This window comes from Prionailurus viverrinus, chromosome B3 (assembly GCF_022837055.1).
Source record: "Prionailurus viverrinus isolate Anna chromosome B3, UM_Priviv_1.0, whole genome shotgun sequence".
Lineage (NCBI taxonomy): Eukaryota > Metazoa > Chordata > Mammalia > Carnivora > Felidae > Prionailurus > Prionailurus viverrinus.
In genome coordinates this window covers 26956302-26977592 of record NC_062566.1, presented here as the reverse complement: position 1 = coordinate 26977592, position 21291 = coordinate 26956302, and the positions used below count along the sequence as shown (strand labels likewise).

General features: G+C 57.0%; 1 protein-coding gene and 1 long non-coding RNA gene across 5 annotated transcripts in view; one reads left to right on the top strand and one right to left on the bottom strand.

The window, feature by feature from the left end:
* The window catches only part of ARID3B (AT-rich interaction domain 3B), a 58207-nt gene extending 50256 nt beyond the window's left edge, over positions 1–7951 (top strand). The window contains exons 5-9 of one of the 3 annotated variants that reach the window (XM_047863152.1): positions 74–257; positions 1345–1625; positions 1728–1982; positions 3379–3477; positions 5376–7951. In XM_047863152.1, coding sequence (XP_047719108.1) covers positions 74–257; positions 1345–1625; positions 1728–1982; positions 3379–3477; positions 5376–5533 — 977 coding nt within the window. In that variant the 3' untranslated portion in view covers positions 5534–7951. Of the gene's footprint in view, positions 1–73; positions 258–1344; positions 1626–1709; positions 1983–3375; positions 3478–5375 lie in introns of all 3 variants that reach the window. The other 2 variants (XM_047863151.1, XM_047863150.1) reach the window with 2 other exon arrangements.
* Positions 1127–3621, bottom strand: LOC125168217 (uncharacterized). 2 transcript variants are annotated; one of them, XR_007153048.1, is made up of 3 exons: positions 3282–3621; positions 2157–2416; positions 1127–1365 (listed from the first exon to the last, which is right to left on the bottom strand). It is a non-coding gene; the product is annotated as an uncharacterized LOC125168217 (long non-coding RNA). The 2 variants fall into 2 exon arrangements; XR_007153047.1 differs by lacking the exon at positions 3282–3621 and having other exon boundaries at positions 2248–2510.
* Positions 7952–21291: the final 13340 nt, after the last annotated feature.

Below are 21291 nucleotides of genomic sequence, written 5' to 3'. Positions count from 1 at the left end.
GTGGGCACATGGATATGTCTTCTTTCTCTGCTTGATAACACAACTCTCTGTTTCTCTATTTGGACAATCACAGGGACTCCCATCAACCGAATCCCCATCATGGCCAAGCAGATCCTGGACCTATATATGCTGTATAAGCTGGTGACGGAGAAGGGGGGCCTGGTGGAGATCATCAACAAAAAAATCTGGCGGGAGATCACCAAAGGCCTGAACCTGCCCACATCGATCACCAGCGCCGCCTTTACCCTGAGGACCCAGTGAGTGGCCAGGGCCCTAGGGAAAGGAAGCTGAGGCTGGAGAACAGGGATGTTTTAACCTAGAGGAGAGGAAGGAAGGAAGGAAATTCCACTGTACAGTGAGCAAGATGAGAGGAATTCCCAACGCAGCCAGGAGCTTTCTGAGAGGAGTCCCTCTCTAGACCTAAGTAAGGATGAGAGCCACCATTTCCCAAGAATGTTCCTAGGCTACTTTGCCATTCTCTTTCTTTCGGGCCTCACCATTAACTCCGTGAAGTAGGTGTTATGCCATTTTTCAGAAAACAAAAACTGAGTCTCAGAGATCACAGTTGAGCTGAGATTCACCCCTGGGCTTCTGGCCCTGCATCCACTCCTTCCAGGACATCGTCTCCCCCACACATCCCCACCCTAAGCCTTAGCCCTTCCTGCCTGACATTCTGCACGCCCGGCCACAGAGGACCGGGATGTGGGACCCGTTTTTGCAACCATGTGAACTGATTCCAAGGGTGACAGGCGCAGGGGAACCAAGAGTAGCCTGAGGGGCATCGATTCTTTGGAGCATGCTGGATGTTGCTCTCTAAAGAATATGGAATGAGCATCTGTGAGTCAGTACGTCATAGCCTTGTTGAGAAGTGGGAGGGCTTTATCTTTGGAACTCTTCCAGCAGGAGTCGGGGACAGCACTGTAACCAGTACAGCGGTCATTCTCTTGAGGCTCTTGGGACATCTGATGCAAGGACAGACAGCACTCCTGGGTCCACGCACAGTGGGACAAATCACTCCTATCCGAGCAGCATGACTCAGAATGGTTAGGACGTCCCAGGAGCCAGGAAGACATTGCAAAACCTTTCTCCCAGGGTACTAACACAGCACCAAAACACACATGAAACATGAGTGGAGATGTGCTTTATTTCCCTGAAAGAATGGTGCCTCTGAGTGGATCAGAGATCAGGACAGGGTTGAGTAGCAGCTGGCGGGCCCTGGACCTTTCTCTTCTGCCAAGTGACCCTGTGTCCTAGAGGCCTGCCCCACAGAGACCCAGAAACTTCCACTGGGCGGCGTCTGGAGCCGTTTTGGATTATTCTCCTCGCTTGCTTCCTCTCCTCCAGGTACATGAAGTATCTCTATGCCTACGAGTGTGAGAAAAAAGCCTTGAGCTCCCCGGCCGAGCTCCAGGCAGCCATCGACGGCAACCGGCGGGAGGGCCGGCGGCCCAGCTACAGCTCCTCCCTCTTTGGCTACTCGCCTGCTGCTGCCACTGCTGCCACCGCCGGGGGCCCCGCCCTGCTCTCCCCACCCAAGATCCGCTTCCCCATCCTCGGGCTGGGCTCCAGCAGTGGCGCCAATGCCAGCAGCCCTCGGATATCCCCAGCAACCACTCTCAGGAAAGGTCTGCAGGGGCCAGGGAGGGGGCGGGAGGAGGGGGGCAGGGAGGGAGTGGGAGAGCCCGTCGTCAGGTGCGAGGTCTGTGCAGCTCTGGTGCCTTTGCCAGGTGATGGAGTCCCAGTGACGACGGTGCCTGTGCCAAACCGCCTGGCTGTGCCCGTGACCTTGGCAGGCCAGCAGGCCGGGCCCCGGACGGCCGCGCTGGAGCAGCTGCGGGAGCGGCTGGAGTCAGGGGAGCCCCCGGAGAAGAAGGCCTCCCGGCTGTCGGAGGAGGAGCAGCGCCTGGTGCAGCAGGCCTTCCAGCGCAGCCTGTTGAGCATGGCACGCCAGCTGCCCATGAAGATCAGGATCAACGGCAGGGGTGAGCGCCTCCTCTGACTCCACTCTCCACTCCCTGCCCTCCTGCTGAGGGCCCTCCTCCCGGCTCCTCCACTCCGGCCCACCACGCCCCAGGACTGGGGTGGGGCCCCCTCCGGGTTCTGCCCTCCGGGTACCCGGAAGGGTCTCAAAGCCAGAAAGCCACACGGGGCTTTACCTTCACCAAGCTGACTAAAAACTGCTGCAGGCAGTGCCCTGTTCTCTGTCAGAAAAGAAAAGCATTTGTTCAAGGGGGAGGAGCCAGAGACCTTCGGGCACAGCTGCTGTGTTTCTCTTCCTCGCCAGCCTTTTGATCTGTCTAAATTAAAGGGCTCAGCCTTCACCCTGGTACCTCCCCGGATGTAGATCTGGGCGGAAGATGGCATCTCCATTCTGAGCCTCCAGGAGCCTCCGGGAGGGGCCAGGCTGCCTGTGACCCTTACAGAGGAAAGAGGAAATACCAGTTTGGCAGCATAATTGACATCTTTCCCTTCCCTTCCTCATTTTTCAGGTGCCCTACCTTCTGGACTCCTGAATCACACACTCCATGCCCCTTGTTCCTTTCTCCTCTCCCCCCACCCCCCACATTTTCTTGGCTATTCTTGCCCCGATTCTGTCTCAGAACAAACTTCAGCCAGCATGTGGTGGGAAGTCAGGTGTGAAGGGAGCTGTGTGCATTCGAGGGCAGCACTCCCTGCCCCACTGTCCCCAGGTGAGGAGCAGGACGCTGGGGGTGACAGCCCAGACAGCAGGGCTCTGCTCTGTTACCTGCACAAGCCAGACACTAATAGCAAAGCAGCTCACCCAGAAGAAGTACTTGGTTGCGTGATGAAAGGGCAGAGTGTAGGGTGAACCAGGCAGAGCCAGAGCCTACAGTTCTCTACAGACCCCAGGTGGTCAGGTGGAGATGGGTGCCAGGTGCCGGGCCACATGCTGTGCAGGTAGACCCTCTACCTGAGGACCACCCAGCCCAGTTAAGGGCAAGAAGAGGTTAAGGGCAAGTCCTCAGAGGCAGGGACTGGGGCTTGCTGGTCTCTGGTTCCCCAGCCTGATGGATAGTGGATGCTTAGTTAGCATTTGCTGAAACACTGAAAGTGGCGGTGCACAGCTGTGAGCCAAGGTCAGTCTTTGCAGCCTGTGATCCCTTTCGTGGATCACAGAGGGAATGGGGGAAGTGAGTGGCTAAGCAGGGAATAGAGAAAGCCAGTGATAGGACCTTGGCAAGCCTGGGTTCTCCTGCTGCCTGACCTTACGCTCAGGGGAAGGTTATCCAGATACTTTCTAGAACAGTGGGAGGCCTCACCTGCTCTGGTCAGTCCGGGAGAGTGGGAGAGCCTCAGAGAGGACACTGCAGTGTTGGAAGTCCTAATCAGGCCCGCTGTCTCCCTTGTCCCTAGCAGAAGACAGAACAGAGGCCTCGGCCGCAGCGCTGAACCTGGCCACAGGCAGCATCGGGAGCATCAACATGTCCGTGGACATCGATGGCACCACCTACGCAGGTGAGGCTCTGGGAGCCCCGAGGGAAGCCCACAGCCAGGGCCCCTCCTGTCACCCTCCCATCTGAACAGCTTCCCAGGGGTGGCTCTCTTGTATGTAGTCTCGAGGTTCCAAAGGTTAAGTGGTTTTTCCAGACTGGGAGAGGCTGAGGATTGCCAGTAGGATGATGGATCCCCCCCCACCTTCAACAGAATGGTGGAGACCCTTCATCTAACCCTTTTGGACCAACGGTTGAGTCGCTAATTGCACCCATAACTTAAACGCGAAGCATCATAATCCCGTCCGTGCCCATGCCTTAAACATCGCGTTTGCCGTCATGGACCTGTGGCGCACAGGGCTCCTTGGAATGGTTCAGCTCCACTCTCCCTAGACATTGCCTCTCATTCCCTTTCTTTAAAATGGACCAAGGAGTGACACGCAGGCAAAGGAATCGGAGTGCAGCAGAAATCTGCCTGTTTTTACGATTCCACCCAGTCCTTTAAAATTATTCGTCTCAGTCTACTTGGGCAGCAGTTTGTTGGCTGGTTGGGTTAGCATCTCTACCAAGTCTTTTCAATTGCTGGAAACCAGTCCTTTTCCCGCTCCCATTTCTTTGGTTTAGGGGTGAGTTTGGGAACAAGCCCCACCAAGTCTTACTAGTAAGCACGGCTTGCTGAGCGGGGGCCAGAGAGCCCGAGGGGTCCAGAGGAGGGGCTTTAAAGGTACACCTTCCATCAAACTGGTGCTCCTGTTCTGGCGGCGCCACCCTGCGGGCCTCACGCTCTGGCTCTGCCGGCCACCAGCTGCCAGCATCAGGGTTGCAGCCAGGGAAGGGACGGAGTTCCTGGAAGCAGCCTACAGAGAAGCAGCGATGCCACATCACCTTGCCGGTCACCACATGACTGGTGCTTTGGAGGCCACATTGAGAAGTCTCAGCCTGACACAGGGGGCCTCTCGAGACCAGGCGAGACAACAGGCAGGGCCTAGGTGCCCTTTGCCATCTGGTGGTGCTTGATGGTCTAAGAGGATTGGGGGCTGGGGGTGGGTCCATGGAGAAAGCAGGGAAGGACGAGATCAGTGTCTGGAAAGTGGGAGATAACGCCTCCTCACAACATGGGGAGCAGTCAGAAGGGAGGTGAAGACACCCGAGACCTCACCTGCATCACCCTTGTCCCACCTGTGCCCTTTCTTGGTGGGCGTGCACGTCTCACAGGCCAGGAACTGGGAAGTCGTTCCCAAGAGCCCCTCACCTCTGTCCTCACCACCAGAGCTGACAGACCCCGCTCCTCTGCTCTCTCCCCTTTTCTGCCACCGCACAGCCCCCCTGCCCTGGTTTGGGCCTCTTTCCTTGTGGGCCTCTGTCGCCCCTGTTCCTCCCAGCCCCATGGAGAGCATTTTAAAACTCATATCTTATCGTGTCCCTCCCCTTTCTAAAAGCTCCAGGGCCTTCACGACCCACGCAGGGTAAAACCTGCCTCCTAAGAGGCACACAGGCCTCCCTTCCCTCATCTTCCCATCTGTCCAGCCTCACCTGCCATGCCAGCCTCCAACACATTGCCACCTCCCTGCTCTGGCTCTTCCTTTGGCCGCTCTTTCTGATAGCCCAGGCATGCTCTCCCCCCGAGCCTTTCCTGACCAGCTTGCCCCTGCCTTCCACCACCTTCTCTTTGTTCCCACAAGCCCCCGGAGGAGGGAGCAGTGCTCGCAGAGCACTGGTTACATCTCCTCAAAAATCATGGTTTACGTTTCTGCCCCCTGGCCGGCCTGTCAGCACCTGAGGCCGGATGGTATTCAGGACTCTGGTCAGCGGCCAGCATGGTGTCTGGAACGGAGCCTTATACAGGGCTGGGCACCCGTAGCAGGAACAGAGTGCAGCTGCCCGACACTCTTTGCTCACGCTCGTTCCCCTCCTCCCCTGCAGGTGTGCTGTTTGCCCAGAAGCCCGTGGTCCACCTCATCGCAGGGTCTGCCGCCCAGAGCATGGGCGGCAGCGGCAGCGGCAGCTCTCACTGCTCAGCCAGTCCTACCTCGTCCCGGGGCACCCCCAGCGCGGAGCCCTCCACCAGCTGGTCCCTCTGAGGGGCAGGACCCAGCTCCCCGTGCCCCGCTCTCCTGTCGAGAGTGAAGGAGGTTGATGCACAGAATTTACCTCATCTCACGGAGCCCACGTCAAACACCATGTGGCCAGATGTTGAGAGTTTGGACATGTCCGTCTGTCCGGGCTCCGTTCGGGTCCTGCTGTACTCTGGGGACAGGGAAAGGCTGCAGGGGCAGGACAGGGCAGCGTTGTCCAATCAGGGATTGTGCTGGAGAACTGGGCGGGGTCTGTGGGCAGCCAGCTTCCTCCGGGGTTCCCAGGCCACCTCCCGTCCCGGGCACAGTGTATCGACAATCTGTAAGCCGGCACAGGGCTGGAGGCCCTCCAGAGCCCTTCCCCTTAATTTATTTCCCTTCCCCTGCTTTCTGCCGTGACCCTGGGGTCACTGGCCTCTTCCCCTGCTCAGCGCTTCAGTCTTTAACTCCCATGTTGGGGCTGCTAGGGGCCAAGACAATGCCTTCATGGCCTTTCTCCGCTGGGCATGGGATGGGGCCCTCCTACCCACCTCACCTACCATGTTTGGTTCCAGGGGTGTGGGTCCCTCATATTCAAGTCTCGAAGCTATCCTCAGGGCCCCATGTCCCTCTTTTAATGGTCCCAAGAAAGGGCACACGAGGGCAGTCCTCAGGCCCCAGAGCTTACTGGGTACCTGCTGAGGGAGAGGCAGAGCCTCAGGGGGCTGCCCAGGCAGGCCCTGGCACCCGCTTTCACACTGACCCTTTTCTGGCCCTCCCAAACCTCACGCTCTCACTCGCCCTTTTGGCCACCTCTCCCAGGAACAGCCCACTTGTCCCTCGGGCCCTCCCTTCTCATGGGGTCACCTCAGCCCCAACATCCCCAAACCTGCTGATGTCAGGTTCATTGAAATACCTCAGATTTGTAATTGTTGATGTTTGATTCTTCAGGAAGTATTTGCATCTCTGATATCTTTTTTATATGTGTTTTGCTGACTTTTTTGTTTTTAATTTTTATTGTTGTTATTGTAGCACCAAAGAAATGAAAGCAGATCACCCCTAAAGCCGAGCAAACCTTTGGTACCCCAGCCCCTCCGGCCCTTCGCTAAGACCCCAGTAACGAGGCAGGGAGGCAGGCAGGGCAGATGACTCAGGGATCACGGTGGCCAGGGAGGCGGTGAAGCGAGAGGCCCTTGCTCATGCAGGTCAGGTCCAGAAACCACACGGTTCTGAAGATGGTTCCTGACCCATTTGCTGCCAGAGCAGGGCTGGTCCCACACCCCTACCCCCAGCTCCCCAGGGTGGGGACAGACTGGCTCCCCTTCACTCAGCATTGCCACCTCAGGGCAGGGGCAGGCCGGGGAGGCCCTGGGCCTTATAGAGGCCTTGTAGAGCCGTCCCAGGGATAAGGGGATGCCGTGAGCTCCGTCCTCCCTTGGGCCCCTGGGCTGGAGCAGGCCGCTCCCACGTTGGGAAGATGGGGTGATTGTCACACCAGGCTCATCTCTGGTTGAGTCCGCCCTGCAGAGCTCACAGAACACCGCTCACTGTGACGTCATCGGGCTGTGGTGGTGACAGGCCACGCTGGCACGAGCTGTCACACGGCTAGCATTCGGCCCTGTCTGTGAAAGGAAAGGGAAATCAAAAGCTGGAGCACAAAACAGCTCCCTCAGCCTGGTAAGCTGCACTCTGCCGGACGCATCTTCTCACTCCCTCCCCAGCCTTCCACACACTTGCTCACTCACACACACACACACACACACACACACACACACATACACAGCCCCACCCAGCGGGGTCTGACCCTCTTCTGGCCTCAGGAGCCTTCCCGCCTTACCCACCAGGTAAGCGCAGGCGGTGGGCAGAGAAGAGTTTCTGGGATCTGGTGCCAGGAAGGGCCCGGTTGGCTGGCGCTGGGCCCACTTGAAAGTGTCGCAACATTTGGCCAGTGTGTCTTTCTCAGGGGTTTGGTCACGAAGGATGGACTCTTCTAGCCGGAGGACACAGGGACGGTGCACTGTGGCTTTCTGGTCATTGGATCCTCTCCCCTTCCCTAGGCAGCTTGCCCAGCCAGCTTTGCCCTCTCAGCAAACCCTTGCTGCCCTCGAGGACAACAGCAGGGTCTCAGCCCGGAAGCCCAAGAGTCGGGGATGCCAGCAGGCGCCCCAGGAGCGGGGCCCTGGGCAAGAGAAGCTTTCCCTGAAGGTGCAGTCCTGAAGGCCACAGGGCAGGCGGTGGGCCGGGGCCGCTTCGTCCCCACCCCTCCCTCCCCTCCCCATCTGTGTACTCTGACCAGGAAAATGTGCTAGCACATGGGTAGCCTAGGCAGTGGATAAATACCTCAGACGTCCTCTTGCAGCAAGTGTCTGTATATGTTGTGGTTATTTTCTATCTTACATGTTCTCGAATGTTTATATTTCAATAAACCTCTACCTCTTCACACAAGCAGGTCTCTCGGATGCTTTCAGTGACCCTCCCAGTGGGCAGTGATCGGGATGAGGGAGCGGTGAGAGCATTGAGAGTAGAAAGGACACGCTCCTCTGGATCCCTGGGTTTTCCTGAACCTTCTGCCCTTTACTGCTTATCCATTCTCCAGAGTACTCACTCTCAGCCTGTTTCTGGCTTGGCAGGAAACCCTAGGTATTGCCTGACCACCAGGACCATCTCCAGTGGTTCCGCATCAGTGTCCTGGCAGGCACAGGGCCAGGGGACTGCCTCCATTTAGCAAGTCTTTTTTTGAGGTCCTGCCGAGTAAGTATGGTCCCCGTGCTTATGGAGCTCACGGTCTTGTTGGGGAGGCACACACAATTATCCAATCAAAAATTGAAATGCAATGTGACTGGGACAGTAGGCCATTGATGGCAGATGGATGCTGGGGCAGCTCACTGGGGCATCTCTGGAAAGCCTCCCAGAGGTGGCGATCTTTCAGCTGGAAGAGTGAGGTTGCCAACTGGAGATGTGAGGAGAAGCATTCTCGGCAGAGAAACTGATCTGTGGAAACTTGGCGGCCTCAGAGGACCTGCCCTTGGGGAATTGTGGCCAGGACCTGGAGTTGGAGGGGTGAGGAATTGGGGAAAAGTATGGCTGGGTCCAGGATGGATCCCAGGCTAAGGGATTTGGGTGCCATCCTTTGAGCATCAGGGCACTGCTGACACGTTTTAACCAGGACCTAGGCTTAAAAAGAGACTTTTCTGGAAGTGTGATCTGGAGTCAGGAGACATTCTGGACATGAGACCTCTGGGATGCCACCGCTGGAACTCGGGCCTGGACCCAGAGTGCCCAGACTTTTTTTTCCACCATGATGCACATCCTATGGCTACAAGCCAGTTTTGGTGAAACCAAGAGAAGTGGGCAGAGAGGAAAAGCACTGGGGATTTGTAATTGCCCTCCTCCACAACAACGCCCCTCCCCAGTCTGTGCAGTCCTCAGAGGCAAGCAAATGCAGACCCCTTTGCCATTCTGAAGTGCTAGCAAACGAGAGTGACCTTGGGACAGGCTTGAGCCTCTCACTGGTCTCTAAACACCTTTTGAAAGAAATGACCAGTCCTTTAGTAATTTTTTTAAGTATTCTCTACACCCAACGTGGGGCTCAAACCCCCCAATCCGGAGATGAAGAGTCACATGCTCCACTGACAAAGCCAGCCAGGCACCGCTAGCCCTTAGTACTTTAATAACTGGTAACCAGTAGTTGGTATCACACCTCCCAGCTTCCTGTGACGCAGCAGGAGGCCCACGAGGGTGTCGGGGAGGTGAGGAGAAGCAGGGTCTAGAGACCTCTGAGGCGGAAACGGTGCATCGTGACTGCAGGGGGTGGTGCGAGGAGAAAAGCTCCTGACGGAGGTGGAGAATCTAGGAAGAACAAGGCACCAGGCCGCTGCAATTCCTTCCCGTTTCAGTTTAACAAGACCTATAGGAGAATATCTTCCAAGACCTCGAGAAAGGGAAGGATTTCTCCAACTAGACCCTCCAAAAGAGTTTATCAAAAGATCCTGGTATTTTGGGATACCTGGGTGGCTCAGTCAGTTAAGCATCTGACTCGATTTCAGCTCAGGTCATCATCTCACAGGTTCGTGAGTTTAAGCCCCACATCCGGCTGTGTGCTGACAGTGTGAAGCCTGCTTGGGATTCTCTCTCCCCCTCTCTGCCCCTTCCCCCTCAAAATAGGTAGATACAGGTTTTGGGGGCACCTGGGTGGCTCAGTTGGTTAAGCTTCGAACTCTTGATTTCGGCTCAGGTCATGATCACACGGGTTGGTGAGATCGAGCCCTGCATTGGGCTGTGTGCTGACAGCTTGGAGCCTGCTTGGGATTCTCTCTCTCTCTCTCTCTCTCTCTCTCTCTCTGCCCCTCCCCCGCTCACGTTCTCACATTCTCACTCAAAATAAATGAACAGGAAAAAAAAAAAAAAAGAAGAAGAAGATACTGGTATTTAGAAAGACACACTGGGAGAGTCCCCTGGATGGCTCAATTGGTTATGCATCCAACTCTTGACTTTGGCTCAGGTCATGATCTCACGGTTAGTGAGTTTGAGCCCTGTGTTGGACTCTGCACTGATGGCACGGAGCCTGCTTTGGGTTTTCTCTCCCTCTCTCTCTGCCCCTCCCCTGCTTGTGCTTTCTCTCTCTAAATAAATAAACTTTAAAAAATAGATGATACTTGCAATATAAAACTAACAGCCAGTGTGTGTGTGTGTGTGTGTGTGTGTGTGTGTGTGTGTGTTAATGCTTATTGTTAAAAGCAAAAGGGGGGGGAGTTGAAAGAGGGGGCCAAGTCATGAACAGCTGTTTTGCAGAAGAGGAAATACGAATGGCTGGAACTCGCTGGGGCCAGGGAAATGCACAGAAAACCATTCCACACCATCAGATTGGCACACACTTTGGTCTTACAATACCAGGTCTTGGCAAGGATGGGGAGCAATGGGAACTCTTGGAGACTGCTAGGGGAATGTAAATTAGTCTAACCACTTTGGAAAACACTTGGGCATTACCAAGTGGCACATGCAATTCTCCTAGGTTTGTACCCCAGAGGAACTGCACGGGTGCTCCAGGAGACCTGACAGCACTTAGCTATGAAACTACCGATTTCTGAATACTGGTGTGGGCCAGGTGCTGTTTTAGGTTCTCTGTGTTAATTCCTTGGATTCTCTACACATATGAGATGGGACTATGATTCCCATTTTACAGATAAGGAAACCGAGGAACAGAGAAGTTGAGTAACTAGCCTGAGTTCTTATAGCTAGTGAGAAGAGCTGTAGGGGTTCTAATTCGGTAGCTACGGAGTCCAGAGTCTGCCCTCCCAGCAAGTACTAAGCATTCTATACACGCTTATTTCCACTCCACCTACACCCCTATGAGGCAGTAACTTCGTTCATTTTACAGATGCAAAAACTGAAAAGCAGAAATGTGCTCCAGGTCACATATCTAGTGAATGGCAGGGCTGGGAATGGACTCCAATCAGCTGCCCTAAACTCTCCTGCATGTGCCTCCCTTCAGTGAGGGGCAGGGGCGACCCAGCCCGGTGACAGAAGGAAGCAGAAGTTGGAGGGGGTGTCTGGTCGTCCCAAGTCTCCGTTCCGCCCATGTCCCCCTTGCTGTGCAGTCGGGAGTCACCTGACAGTCCTGAGAGGCTCCAAGATTCTCCTGGACCAGCCTTCCCGGCTCCGCGCCACGCCGCAACCTCCCCCCACCTCATTGGCCAGGACTGGCCACGTGCCCTCCGTATAGCCAATGGGGGGGAGGGGGCGGGGCGCGGGAGGGAAGCCCGGACGCCGCCTGCACCTTCTCCTGGGAGTCTCCGCCCTGAAAAGGGGAGTTGGTGGCTTGCGGCTTCTGAGAGGTCGGAATCACCACTGGAGGGAAAGGAAGAAGGAACCGACCAGAAAAGCAGGACCGGGACGAGTGGGGACCTTGCTGAGCTTGGAGGCAGAGAGGTACCGTCTCTCTGGAGGGGGGGGTGGAGGGGGGGACGCCATCTGTGCCAGGAAGCAAACAGGAGCCGGCCTGAGGGAGTGAGCGGCTGGAGGGTGGGTGCCCGGCCTGAAGGGAGGGCCCTCCGGGGAGGGCAGCGCCCTGGTTTGGAGCGCACTGGGGATGCGCCCTGGCAGGGGTCCCAAACCACTCATCTCATGTGAGCAGAAAGGAGAATTTATTTTCGGAGTCTGGGGGAGCCCAAGGACAGCGGGGTGTGGGACTGGCCTTGGCAAGTGCTGCCCTTGGAAGGTACTCCTTTCCTTCTTAAGACCAGCTCACCATGCTGCCCAGGCCACAGAGCAACGTGAGATGACCATCCTAAAGGTCAAGTTTATGTCTTCTCCATACAAGAGACCTCCTGGGATGAGCTAAAGTGTCTCCATCCCAATTCCACGTCCTGGGACCTGTCGGCTCCATTTGCCCTCACTGAAATCCAGCTTTTGACACCATGAAAAACAGGGAAGTTAACTGTTCCCAAGTTTTCTGTGTCCAGTCTTCAGCCCCGAGAGACTACGATTTTGTCTCAAGTCCAGTGATCAGGACAGGGCCACTGGCTCTGTTGGGCTCAGGACCCAGTGCTGGACCCATCAGCTGGGAACTCTGTAGCTCCCACAGCAGCTGTGTGAATGGCAGGGAGGGCAGAGAACATTTTGCAGGAGATGATGCTGGAGAAACAATCTGAGAGCTGTTCTGTCCTTCCATCCTGCCAGGGTCCTCCTCTGCCAAACTCTGCTTAAGTCAGTTAGATGGAGGGAATGTTCAGTGACAGAGTTGAGGGAGGTTCTGGAAGCACGTGGCCCAGCTGACAGAGCTCTGTAGGGGAAGGAAGTACACAACAGGGTGGGGAGGGAAGTTCAGAAGGAGAAAAATGGCCAGATAACCTCAAGGGGGACAACTCTAAGCCAGCCTTGCCTCTGGCCATCTTTGATGGCCATTGTATCAAGCTCAGAAACGAGAAACGACCTTTCTGGAACAGGTTAAGGGACCAGGGGGCTTAGCTGCCGTTTTGCTGTGTGACTTTGGGCACATTACTGCCTTGTCTGGACAAGTTCCCTGTGAAATGGGGACTATAGAGTGATGTGAGGCACAAAGGTATCAGAACTCACTTTGAAAAGTCTAAAGCCCAATACCCAAGGCCTTCACCAGTAAGACAGAAGGTTTGTGGTCATCATTCTGCTGGGACGGGGCAGTGAATGGACCAACCAAGCCCCACAAGGACCTTAGCACCCCACTGGGCACTCTCTGCCCAGCTCTACTTCTAGCCACAGGGTCACCCTGGGAAAGGGCAGGTGGTCTCATCCACTAAGAGTCAAGAACCTTGTACTGACGTGGGCATTTCAGGCCCTATTTCAGGCAGGGGACAGGGAGGCTTCTGACTGCAGCCACCTATGACAGGTCCCCTGCCTCAGGCCTGACAGAAACCCTAGCCGGGGAGGGGGGGGGGCTCCACTCTCCCCAGGGAGTCCTTGCCCACCCTTGGTTCTTGAAGCCTGACAGTCTGCTGTCAGCTCACTGGGGGCAAAGGGCTGACCTCGGTCTCTTGTGCAGCAGAGTGAGGCTATAAACCTGGACCCTGGTGGCTCTGGGCCTCAGTGGGCACAACACCTTTCTCCTCCAGCTAGGGCACTGCCCCAAGTGCCAACGTTTCTCAGATGCTCCTCTCCTCCATGGTTCTTGGGCTATGGCTGACACCTGGGGACAAATGAAGCAGAAGCTGACCCCACAGAGGGCAGAGAGGCAGGGCAGGTAACCAGGTATGGAGTAGTTCCGGTTCTATCCAGGGAAAGGGAGGCCAGCTGAGGAATCCATTCAGAATCGCCAAAGGCCCACGCTGGAAGGACCTTGTGGGCCTCTGTCTCCCCCCTACTGTGGCTTGCAGATGGGGAAACAAAGGCAGAGAGAGAAACAGGGTCTGGGTCACACAGGGAGGCAGGGGTTACTCTGCCTGTTCCTCTAGGGAGTCCCCAGGTGTCACCTTCAGGGGTTGAGAGATGGCTGGAAGCTCCCGCCCTCCCAGTGCTAGAGCCCTCGATGCTCAGAGCTACACCAGCTCCTCTTCCTGGGGACACAGTTCTCAGCCTGAGGGTCGGAACTCTTGGAGTCTCCCAGGTCCCACTGGCAGATGTGACCCCATTCTCTAGGGGTCCCCAGAGAGAAGTTCAGGCAAAAGATAGAAGTCCGCACCCCATCAAGCTCCTCCACACAGGGTCATAAAGATGAGGACCCGCGTCAAGGTGAAATGGTATTTAAGCCTAAAGCAGGAGCTGTTCCAGGCCGTGGGACGTGCTATATTGTCCATCACTGGCAGCCCACTTTGTCTCCTGAATGTATTAAGTGTAAATAATGCCTCATTGATAGAATACCGGACAAATAGACTTTGCGACTAAAGCCCTATAGGCAGGTGGTCTTGGGCCCACCTCCATGGTTTTATGACTTTAGTGCCGACTCACTCTAACTGGACCCCAGGTATAGGGAAACTCAGGGCCACCGGCCAGGCGCACTGTCTCGTGTAATCCTCACATCATCCTTTGAGATAGGTACGATAGGCAGTATCCCCCTTTTACAGAAGAGCAAACTGAGGCCCAGAGAAGGCAGACTTGCTCACGCTCGCTGAGCTGGTCAGTGGTGGAGGTGACTTGAGCATAAGAAGGCCACTCTCCTTCCATGCATGACCCCAGGCCCAGGAACCCAGAGGTCCTAATCCCTGTGCCTCCAGAGCCCACCCAGCCATGCCCCCTCCTGCTTCTTCCCCGTGTTCCGTTCCTCCGAGAGAATAAGGCAGACCAGGAGATACATCAAGTTCCAGGCCTGGCAGTGTCCCCCCTGGGATTCTCTTAGCATGTCCCTAAATGCCCTCTCCCATCTACCCCCAAATCCTCACGGGAAGGGGAAGAGCTGTGAGGGTCTCTGTGAAGGAAGGTGGTTTCTCCCCACAGAGCCCCTCAGATCTGGGTGCCCCTCACTCCATGGTCCTCACTTTTCCGCCAGCTCCTGCTCAGAGCCCTCAGCTGCTTCCAGCCTCAGCTTCTCAGCAAGCCTCTCTGCCACCATGGGGAGGAAGGCAGAAAGACAGTGAGCACATTGTAGGGCCCGGGCCCTCCTGGGGGCAGTGCGAGGTTGGGAGGGATTTGACTGAGTCCGGGGAGGGCAGGTCAGTGGCACTGGGGTCTGGGCACAGGGGACCGTGCCCCCCCCCCCCACCGGGGCATGCAGGCCTGGCAGAGGCACAGAGGCGGAGGGATGCTGAGCACCTGGTTCTGGGCACCTCTGGGGCCGGCTGGTGAGCCTCCAGCTCTGGGTCCCGGATTTTCTGGAGCCCAGCTCGCCTCTGGGCCAGCTCCAAGCCTGCCTCCTTCAGGGAAGTCTGGGAATGGGGAGAGAGTCTGAGAGGGAGTCAGTCACTGGCTCCTACCCTGATCTGGTGCTTCAGGACATCGCACACCCTGGTTCTCGCGGGGGCCTGCCTGGGACTCTGCCTTGACCCAAACAAGGGGCATAATAGCTGTCGGGCAGGGACAGGCAGGTAGAACAGCACTTGGAGGAGGGAGCAGGACAGTCTCTGCCTCTCCACACCGTACAGGTGACTACAAATTCCCCTGAATACAAAAATATGAATGGGTGATACTCCCTCAGTGCTCCCTATGGGGCTACGCTGCTCAGCCCAAGGGCTCCCCGAGGGCAGGCCAGGTCTCCAAACCCTTTACATCTCCAGATCATCCCCTGTCTCCCTGCATGGGATCCCTGTGCACTTGCTTTGCATTGATTGGTGAGCCTGCCCTGTGTGCCTGGGCTCCTCCCAGGGCCACCCTGCAATAGTACAAGGTCAGGGCCACCTGGGGCTCCAGGTGGGTCTAGGCTCTGCTCTTGGCCCTCAGTGAAAACACCCTGATCCTGACTCATGGGCTCCAACAAGTTAGGCACCTCCCCTCCCCACCTTCACCTCCCTGGGGGCCCTTGGTCTCAGCAACTCCCACCCCTGGTCACAAGGGCCCAGTGTGGGATCAGAGCCTTGTCCTCTGCTTGGGAGGCCCCGTCTCTAGCCCTGCCCCCACCTTGATCTGAGGGAGGGCAGCCAGCACCCCAAGCTAGCTCTCACCTCCTGTGGGAGCTGGAGCAGCTCCCGCCCTGCCTGCCCGTGAGCTCTCCCCTCCGCCTCTGGTGGAGCCCATGCTCGACACTCCTCTGGCTCCTCTGTCATCCTTGGCTCTGGCAGCTCCTGGGGCCTGGTGGGCACAGCAAGACCTGTACCTTCATCCCCACCCCCATTCTAACATCATTAGCCCAACCAAGGCGAATGGGCCACTCGGCTGGGGCATCGGCCTAGTTCTTAAAAGCTGGAGAGAGTGCGACCCAGGGACAGTAACCCAGTGGGTACACCGAACAGGGTCATAGGACCAATGAGGATCAGAACCCCTGAGTACTGCCAACACCACTCCCAGTGTACAGATGGAGACCTGAGCCAAAACAGCAAGGGCCACCAGGCCATCATCCCATCTGTGTCCTTTGGAACCCAGCTGCCTGAGAGGCCCAGGGAAGATTCCAGAGTGGCCTTCCCCACAGGCTGTGTCTGGAGGCTGAGGGAGTGGGCTTGACTGGTGCCCACTCAGTAGGTGGCAATCTGGTCCCCAGACTTCCACAGGGTGGGGAGCCCACCCTCCACGTGCAGACTCCGAGAGCTTGCCTGGGGACCCTGCTGGGGGAAGAGGGTGGGCGGCTAGGACTCTGGGACTGCTGGCCTCCCTTCTAGGCTGGCTGAACTGTCCAGGTTCTCGTCCTTGTTCTGGGGTGTAAGCAGGCCCAGGCCTCGCTGACCCGAGGGCACCTGGACCTGCGGGTTCTGGTGTCAGCTGCGCCCAAAGTCCTAGAGCTCCCCGGCATCCAGCTCAGCCAGGAGTGCAAGGCTTTTGTCCACTTGTGGACAGATGGGCTGCCCAGGGCCCCACAGCCCCGCCCCTGAGCCCCTGGGTACGACATGGGCCAGGGCAGGGAGTTTGGGACTCTTTGGGACAGGGAAGCTGAGACCTCTTGAGGGGAAGTGGCTGGTAACTGGCAGAGCCTGGGCCTCCCACTCTTTTGCACCAGGTCCCTGATCTCGGGTTTGGGAAAGACTCTAGGGTCATCAGGAAGGGCTCCTTGGGGGTCCCGATCCCAAGTGGGCAGCCCCAGGGCTGCCCCAGCCTCGGGCAGCCTCCAGCTCCTCGCCACCTGCCACTTCTACATCCTGGCAGCCACCTGGCTGTTTTCCTTCTCCAGAGTCTGCATCTTGCTCTGTCGCCGGCCAGACAGAGGGCGGCCCTCACCCCATCTTCTCATGCCCACGAACACTCACACGCGCTTGTGTGTGATCTCCATCCTGGCCCCTCGCCTGCCTCTCCCACCCGGATGCGGACAGGCTGCCTGGGGGCTCACTAAACAGTGCCCACCCCTCCTCACAGCGGCCCCTCCTGTGGCCCCTCCAGCCTTTCTGCAGCCGTGTCAGGGCCTTGGAGCTAAATGAGGGGAAAGAGAAGACGGAACAGCTGGGTCCCCGAGATCCCAAGTCCTACCCAACCCACCTGACAGGAAGGTAGCAGGATGCAAATTGGGAGGTATAAGCTATGTTTGTGTTCTAACCCCTAGTACGCCAGAATGTGACCTTAGAGATAAGGTCTTTACAGAGGTAATTGGAGAGAGCTCTGATCTCATCTGGCTGGTGTTCTTACAAAAGGGAAATTTGGACACAAACACGTGCACAGGGAGAGCACCCTGTGCACGTGGAGGCAGAGGCTGGGGTGATGCATCCGCAAGCCAAGGAACATCGGGGACTGCCAGCAGCCACCAGAAGCCCGGGGAGAGGCAGGAACAGAATCCCCCCCTCAGGGGGAACCACCCCTGCGGCACCTGGAGCTCAGACTTCCAGCCTCCAGAGCCGTGAGACAGGAAGTATCTGCTGCCGAAGCCCCCTGGTTTGCGGTACTTTGTTCTGGCAGCCCTGGCAGACTGCCAGAGGGCGAGTGACATGGAGCCCCAGTGGATCCCCGGTTGGAAAAGGGGATTTTCGCCTCCAAGCGGCCACGCCAGCAAGCAGCGTGAAGTGCGTAGCAACAGGAGCGAACATTTCCTGGCTGCATGCCGACACTGCTCTGAGCCTTCTACATGCGTGTCCAGTTTACCCCTCTTGGTGGATGGGGGAGAACCATAACTGTTCTTGGTTTGGGGGTTTCTTCCTTACAGATGAGGCCCAGAGAGGTAGAGTAACTTGCCTGAGGTCACGTAGCAAGTACACTGCGGAGGCAGGATTGGAGCCCAGTACTCGGGCTCTGGGGCCCACGGTCTTAACCACTGATCTGGGGACAGTGCAGAGCACAGAATCCTGGGCTGGCGCAGAGGAAGAGAGACTGAGATAGAGACCGGGAGAGGGTCAGGGTGGAAGGAGCTTGAGGTTGGGGATGAGACTGTAGGTGGAGAGCGCCGGAGGCCCCGGGAGCCCCTCGCACCCTCCTGCCAGCCAGATGTTGCCCGGTTTCCCTGAGAGCCTCAGGCCCTGCTCCCCAGAGGACCCCTGCCCATGGCCCAGGGTGGAATTCTAGATCACCCTCCCTGGACAGGCGCAGGGCCTGGGGCACCACTTGCTCACAGAAGGTGAGTCCAGGCCGGGCCTCCCTGGGGACTGGGGAGAGAGAAATGGCCTGGGCAGTCCCCGAGAAGCAAAGGACTGGAAGGCCCTCCGGTTGGGGCCCAAACTGACACTGGTTTACGGGTCATTTGCATGTTGCTTTCGCAGGGCTCGCTCCGCACCACTTCCTTCCCGGCACCTGAATCTGCCCAGAGGTCCCAGCCCTCAGTCACCACGCTTTCTCGCCGGCGTTGTCCGCCCGCAGGCCCCCGTCCTGACTGGGGTGCACACCCCATAAAGAGTAGTGTCTCTCCAGGCCCTGAGGAGACAACTTCCAACCCACAGGGGTCTGGGTTGATAAACAGACAAAAACAGATTTCTTTCTGTACAAATGTGCAGTTGCAGACAATCACTGCAAATCTGCTTCCTTGAGGAGCTAACAGCCCTCTCGGAGCAAAGCTCTGGGCCCCAGTTTGAGACACCGATTTAGACCAACTCCACCTTTCGTGAGGCTCAAGGCCAGCTAAGCACTGCTGCTGAGACCCACTCTCACACTCCTTCATCTCACGCAGACGAGCCCCACTGCGGCACAGCAGGAACCCCCTCCTGGGTCCCTGCAGCTCCACATCCCTGGGCCTCCAGGCTGCCTCCTTGCTGACTCTGTGTCCGTGTGCGCACATCTGGGAACATGTGCGTGTCTCTGGGTGAGTGTCTCACGTGTATCCTGGTGGGGGGAAGGGAGTGTCCACCAGTCTATCTGCTTGTGCATGTACACGTTTGCCCTAGACACTAAGGGAGGACACTGGCTGGGAGGAGGCCGTCACCAAACTGGACTCAAAGTCTGGTGGACACGGCCCGGGACACCCAAGCCCTTGCCCTGGCCCCCGTCCCACCATTCACCCCCTTGTCCTCTCTACTCCTCATCTGGGTCAGGGACTGTTCTCACTCTGCCACCTCCACATCTGTCCTCTCTGGGCCTCTGCATGTGCTCCTCTCTCTTGCTGAAGTGCCCTTCATTCTTTCACTGAGGATGCCCAGTTCATCCTTCAGGGATGCTTCAGAAGCTCAGAAACCCCTTCAATTGGGAGGATTTACCTATCCGCTGCCCCCCTCCCCAACTCCTACAATGCCTTTCCCCTCATCAGGCGTATATATTTTTTAATGTTTTTTTAATGTTTATTTTTGAGAGAGAAAGACAGAGTGTGAGCAGGGGAGGGGCAGAGAGAGAGGGAGACACAGAATCTGAAGCAGGTTCCAGGCTCCACGCTGTCAGCACAGAGCCCAATGAGGGGCTCGAACTCACAAACCATGAGATCACGACCTGAGCCGAAGTCGGATGCTCAACCGACTGAGCCACCCAGGTGCCCCTAAAAAAATTTTTTTAATGTTTATTTTTGAGAGAGAGAGAGAGAAAGAGAGAGAGAGACAGAGCGTGAGTGGGGGAGGGTTAAAGACAGAGGGAGACACAGAATCTTAAGCCGCCTCCAGGCTCTGAGCTGTCAACACAGAGCCCGACGCAGGGCTCAAACTCACGGACTGCGAGATCATGACCTGAGCCAAAGTTGGACGCTTAACCAATTGAGCCACCCAGGCGCCCCAGACATATATTTTTAAATGTTGATGTATTTATTTTTGAGAGAGGAAGAGAGAGAGCAAGCAGGGGAGAGGCAGAGAGAGAGAGAGAGAGAGAGAGAGAGAATCCCAAGCAGGCTCCGTGCTGTTAGCATAGAGCCTGACGTGGGGCTTGAACCCACAAACCATGATCATGACCTGAGCCGAAACCAAGAATGAGATGCTCAACCGACTAAGCCACCAAGGTGCCCCTCTCCTCATCAGACATATTAAATTGTAATTGCCCACTTGATGACTGTGTGGCCCCAAACCATAAGCTTTTGGGGACGAGGAGTGGTCTGATCTGACTTTGGTTCTCCTGCACACAGAAGAGGGCCAGACATGTAGTAGATGTTCAGGGAAGGTATGCTGGATGAACGGGGCGGGGGATGGAAAGAAGGATGGATGGGTGGGTGGGTGGAGCGTAATGAGGAGGAAGCAGGAGAAGGGAAGGAAGTGTAGGATAAAGCTAGTGGGCAGCCTAAGAGCAGAAAGACACTAAATGGCTCGCAGTAGGAAAGACTGGGCAGTGGGGAAGAGAACGAGTAGAGGGGGCACGTGGGGAGGGAGAGGAAGGTGGTCACCCACCTGGGGAGACCAGGCCTCGGTCTCTGTCTGGGGTCTCTGCAGTTCTTTAAATTTCAGGGCAACTACCACCTGGTGCCAGCGTGCCTCCCAGCACTCAGCCACCTTCTCTTGAAGCCTGGGATGTGATTCTTCCTTTTCTAGCTCTTTCCTTAGGGGCACTGGCACCTCCTGGACCTAGAGTGTGCTAGTAGAAATGGACACAGTATGGGCCCCAGATCGCCCCCAACCCATTTTCAATGGTTTCTTTCCAAGTTGCATGGACGTCCTCACGGTGTCTTACTGGCTGGGATGGGGACTGGGGCAGAGACGCCTCCTCTGTGGCCCCTACACACACAGAGCCCTCTGCCCTGGGCACTTCCACTCCCAAGCATCCTGACTTGAGCCCAGCAGCTAAGGTCATCTTGCCTCCCCCCAGCCTGGCCCTGGGCCAGCAGGAAAGGTTTGGCCATACGTGGCAGAGACAGGACTTGTGGAAGCTGAAAGAATTCCCCCGTGCTCCCCTAAAAGGGCCAGAATGGGACACCCAGGAGTGTTAATACCCAGGGAAGGGAATCTGGGAATTTGGCCACATGATTCAGGATTTGGGGACAGAGGCTGGCCCGCCTCCTGCCCACAGGCTATCTCACCCAGTGTGAGACGATCTGAGGGTGGGCCTGAGTGGCTACTTGCCAGGCCTCCGGGGGGCACCCCCAGTGCTGCTCGCCACACCACCCTCTCCGCACGCAGCCCTGGTACTCTGCCCCCGGGGCCTGCACGGGGCCCTCTGACACCGTATGTGCTCTCCTAGAGGCTGTGGAGACCAGCCTCTAGGCTGCTCTAAGCAGACCACTGGTCACCGGGGGTTCTGCCCAGCTCTTCTGAGAGTCTCCTGTTCACTTGTGAAGACCCCCCTTCCCCCCACTCATGGCTCAGCCTCCACCAGGACTGTGGGGCTCACCTGGCTGGGATCGGTCTGCTCAGGCTAGCCACCAGGCCTTTACCCTCTCCCAGAGCCCTTTTTTCCCTCATCTTCTGGGACTCAAC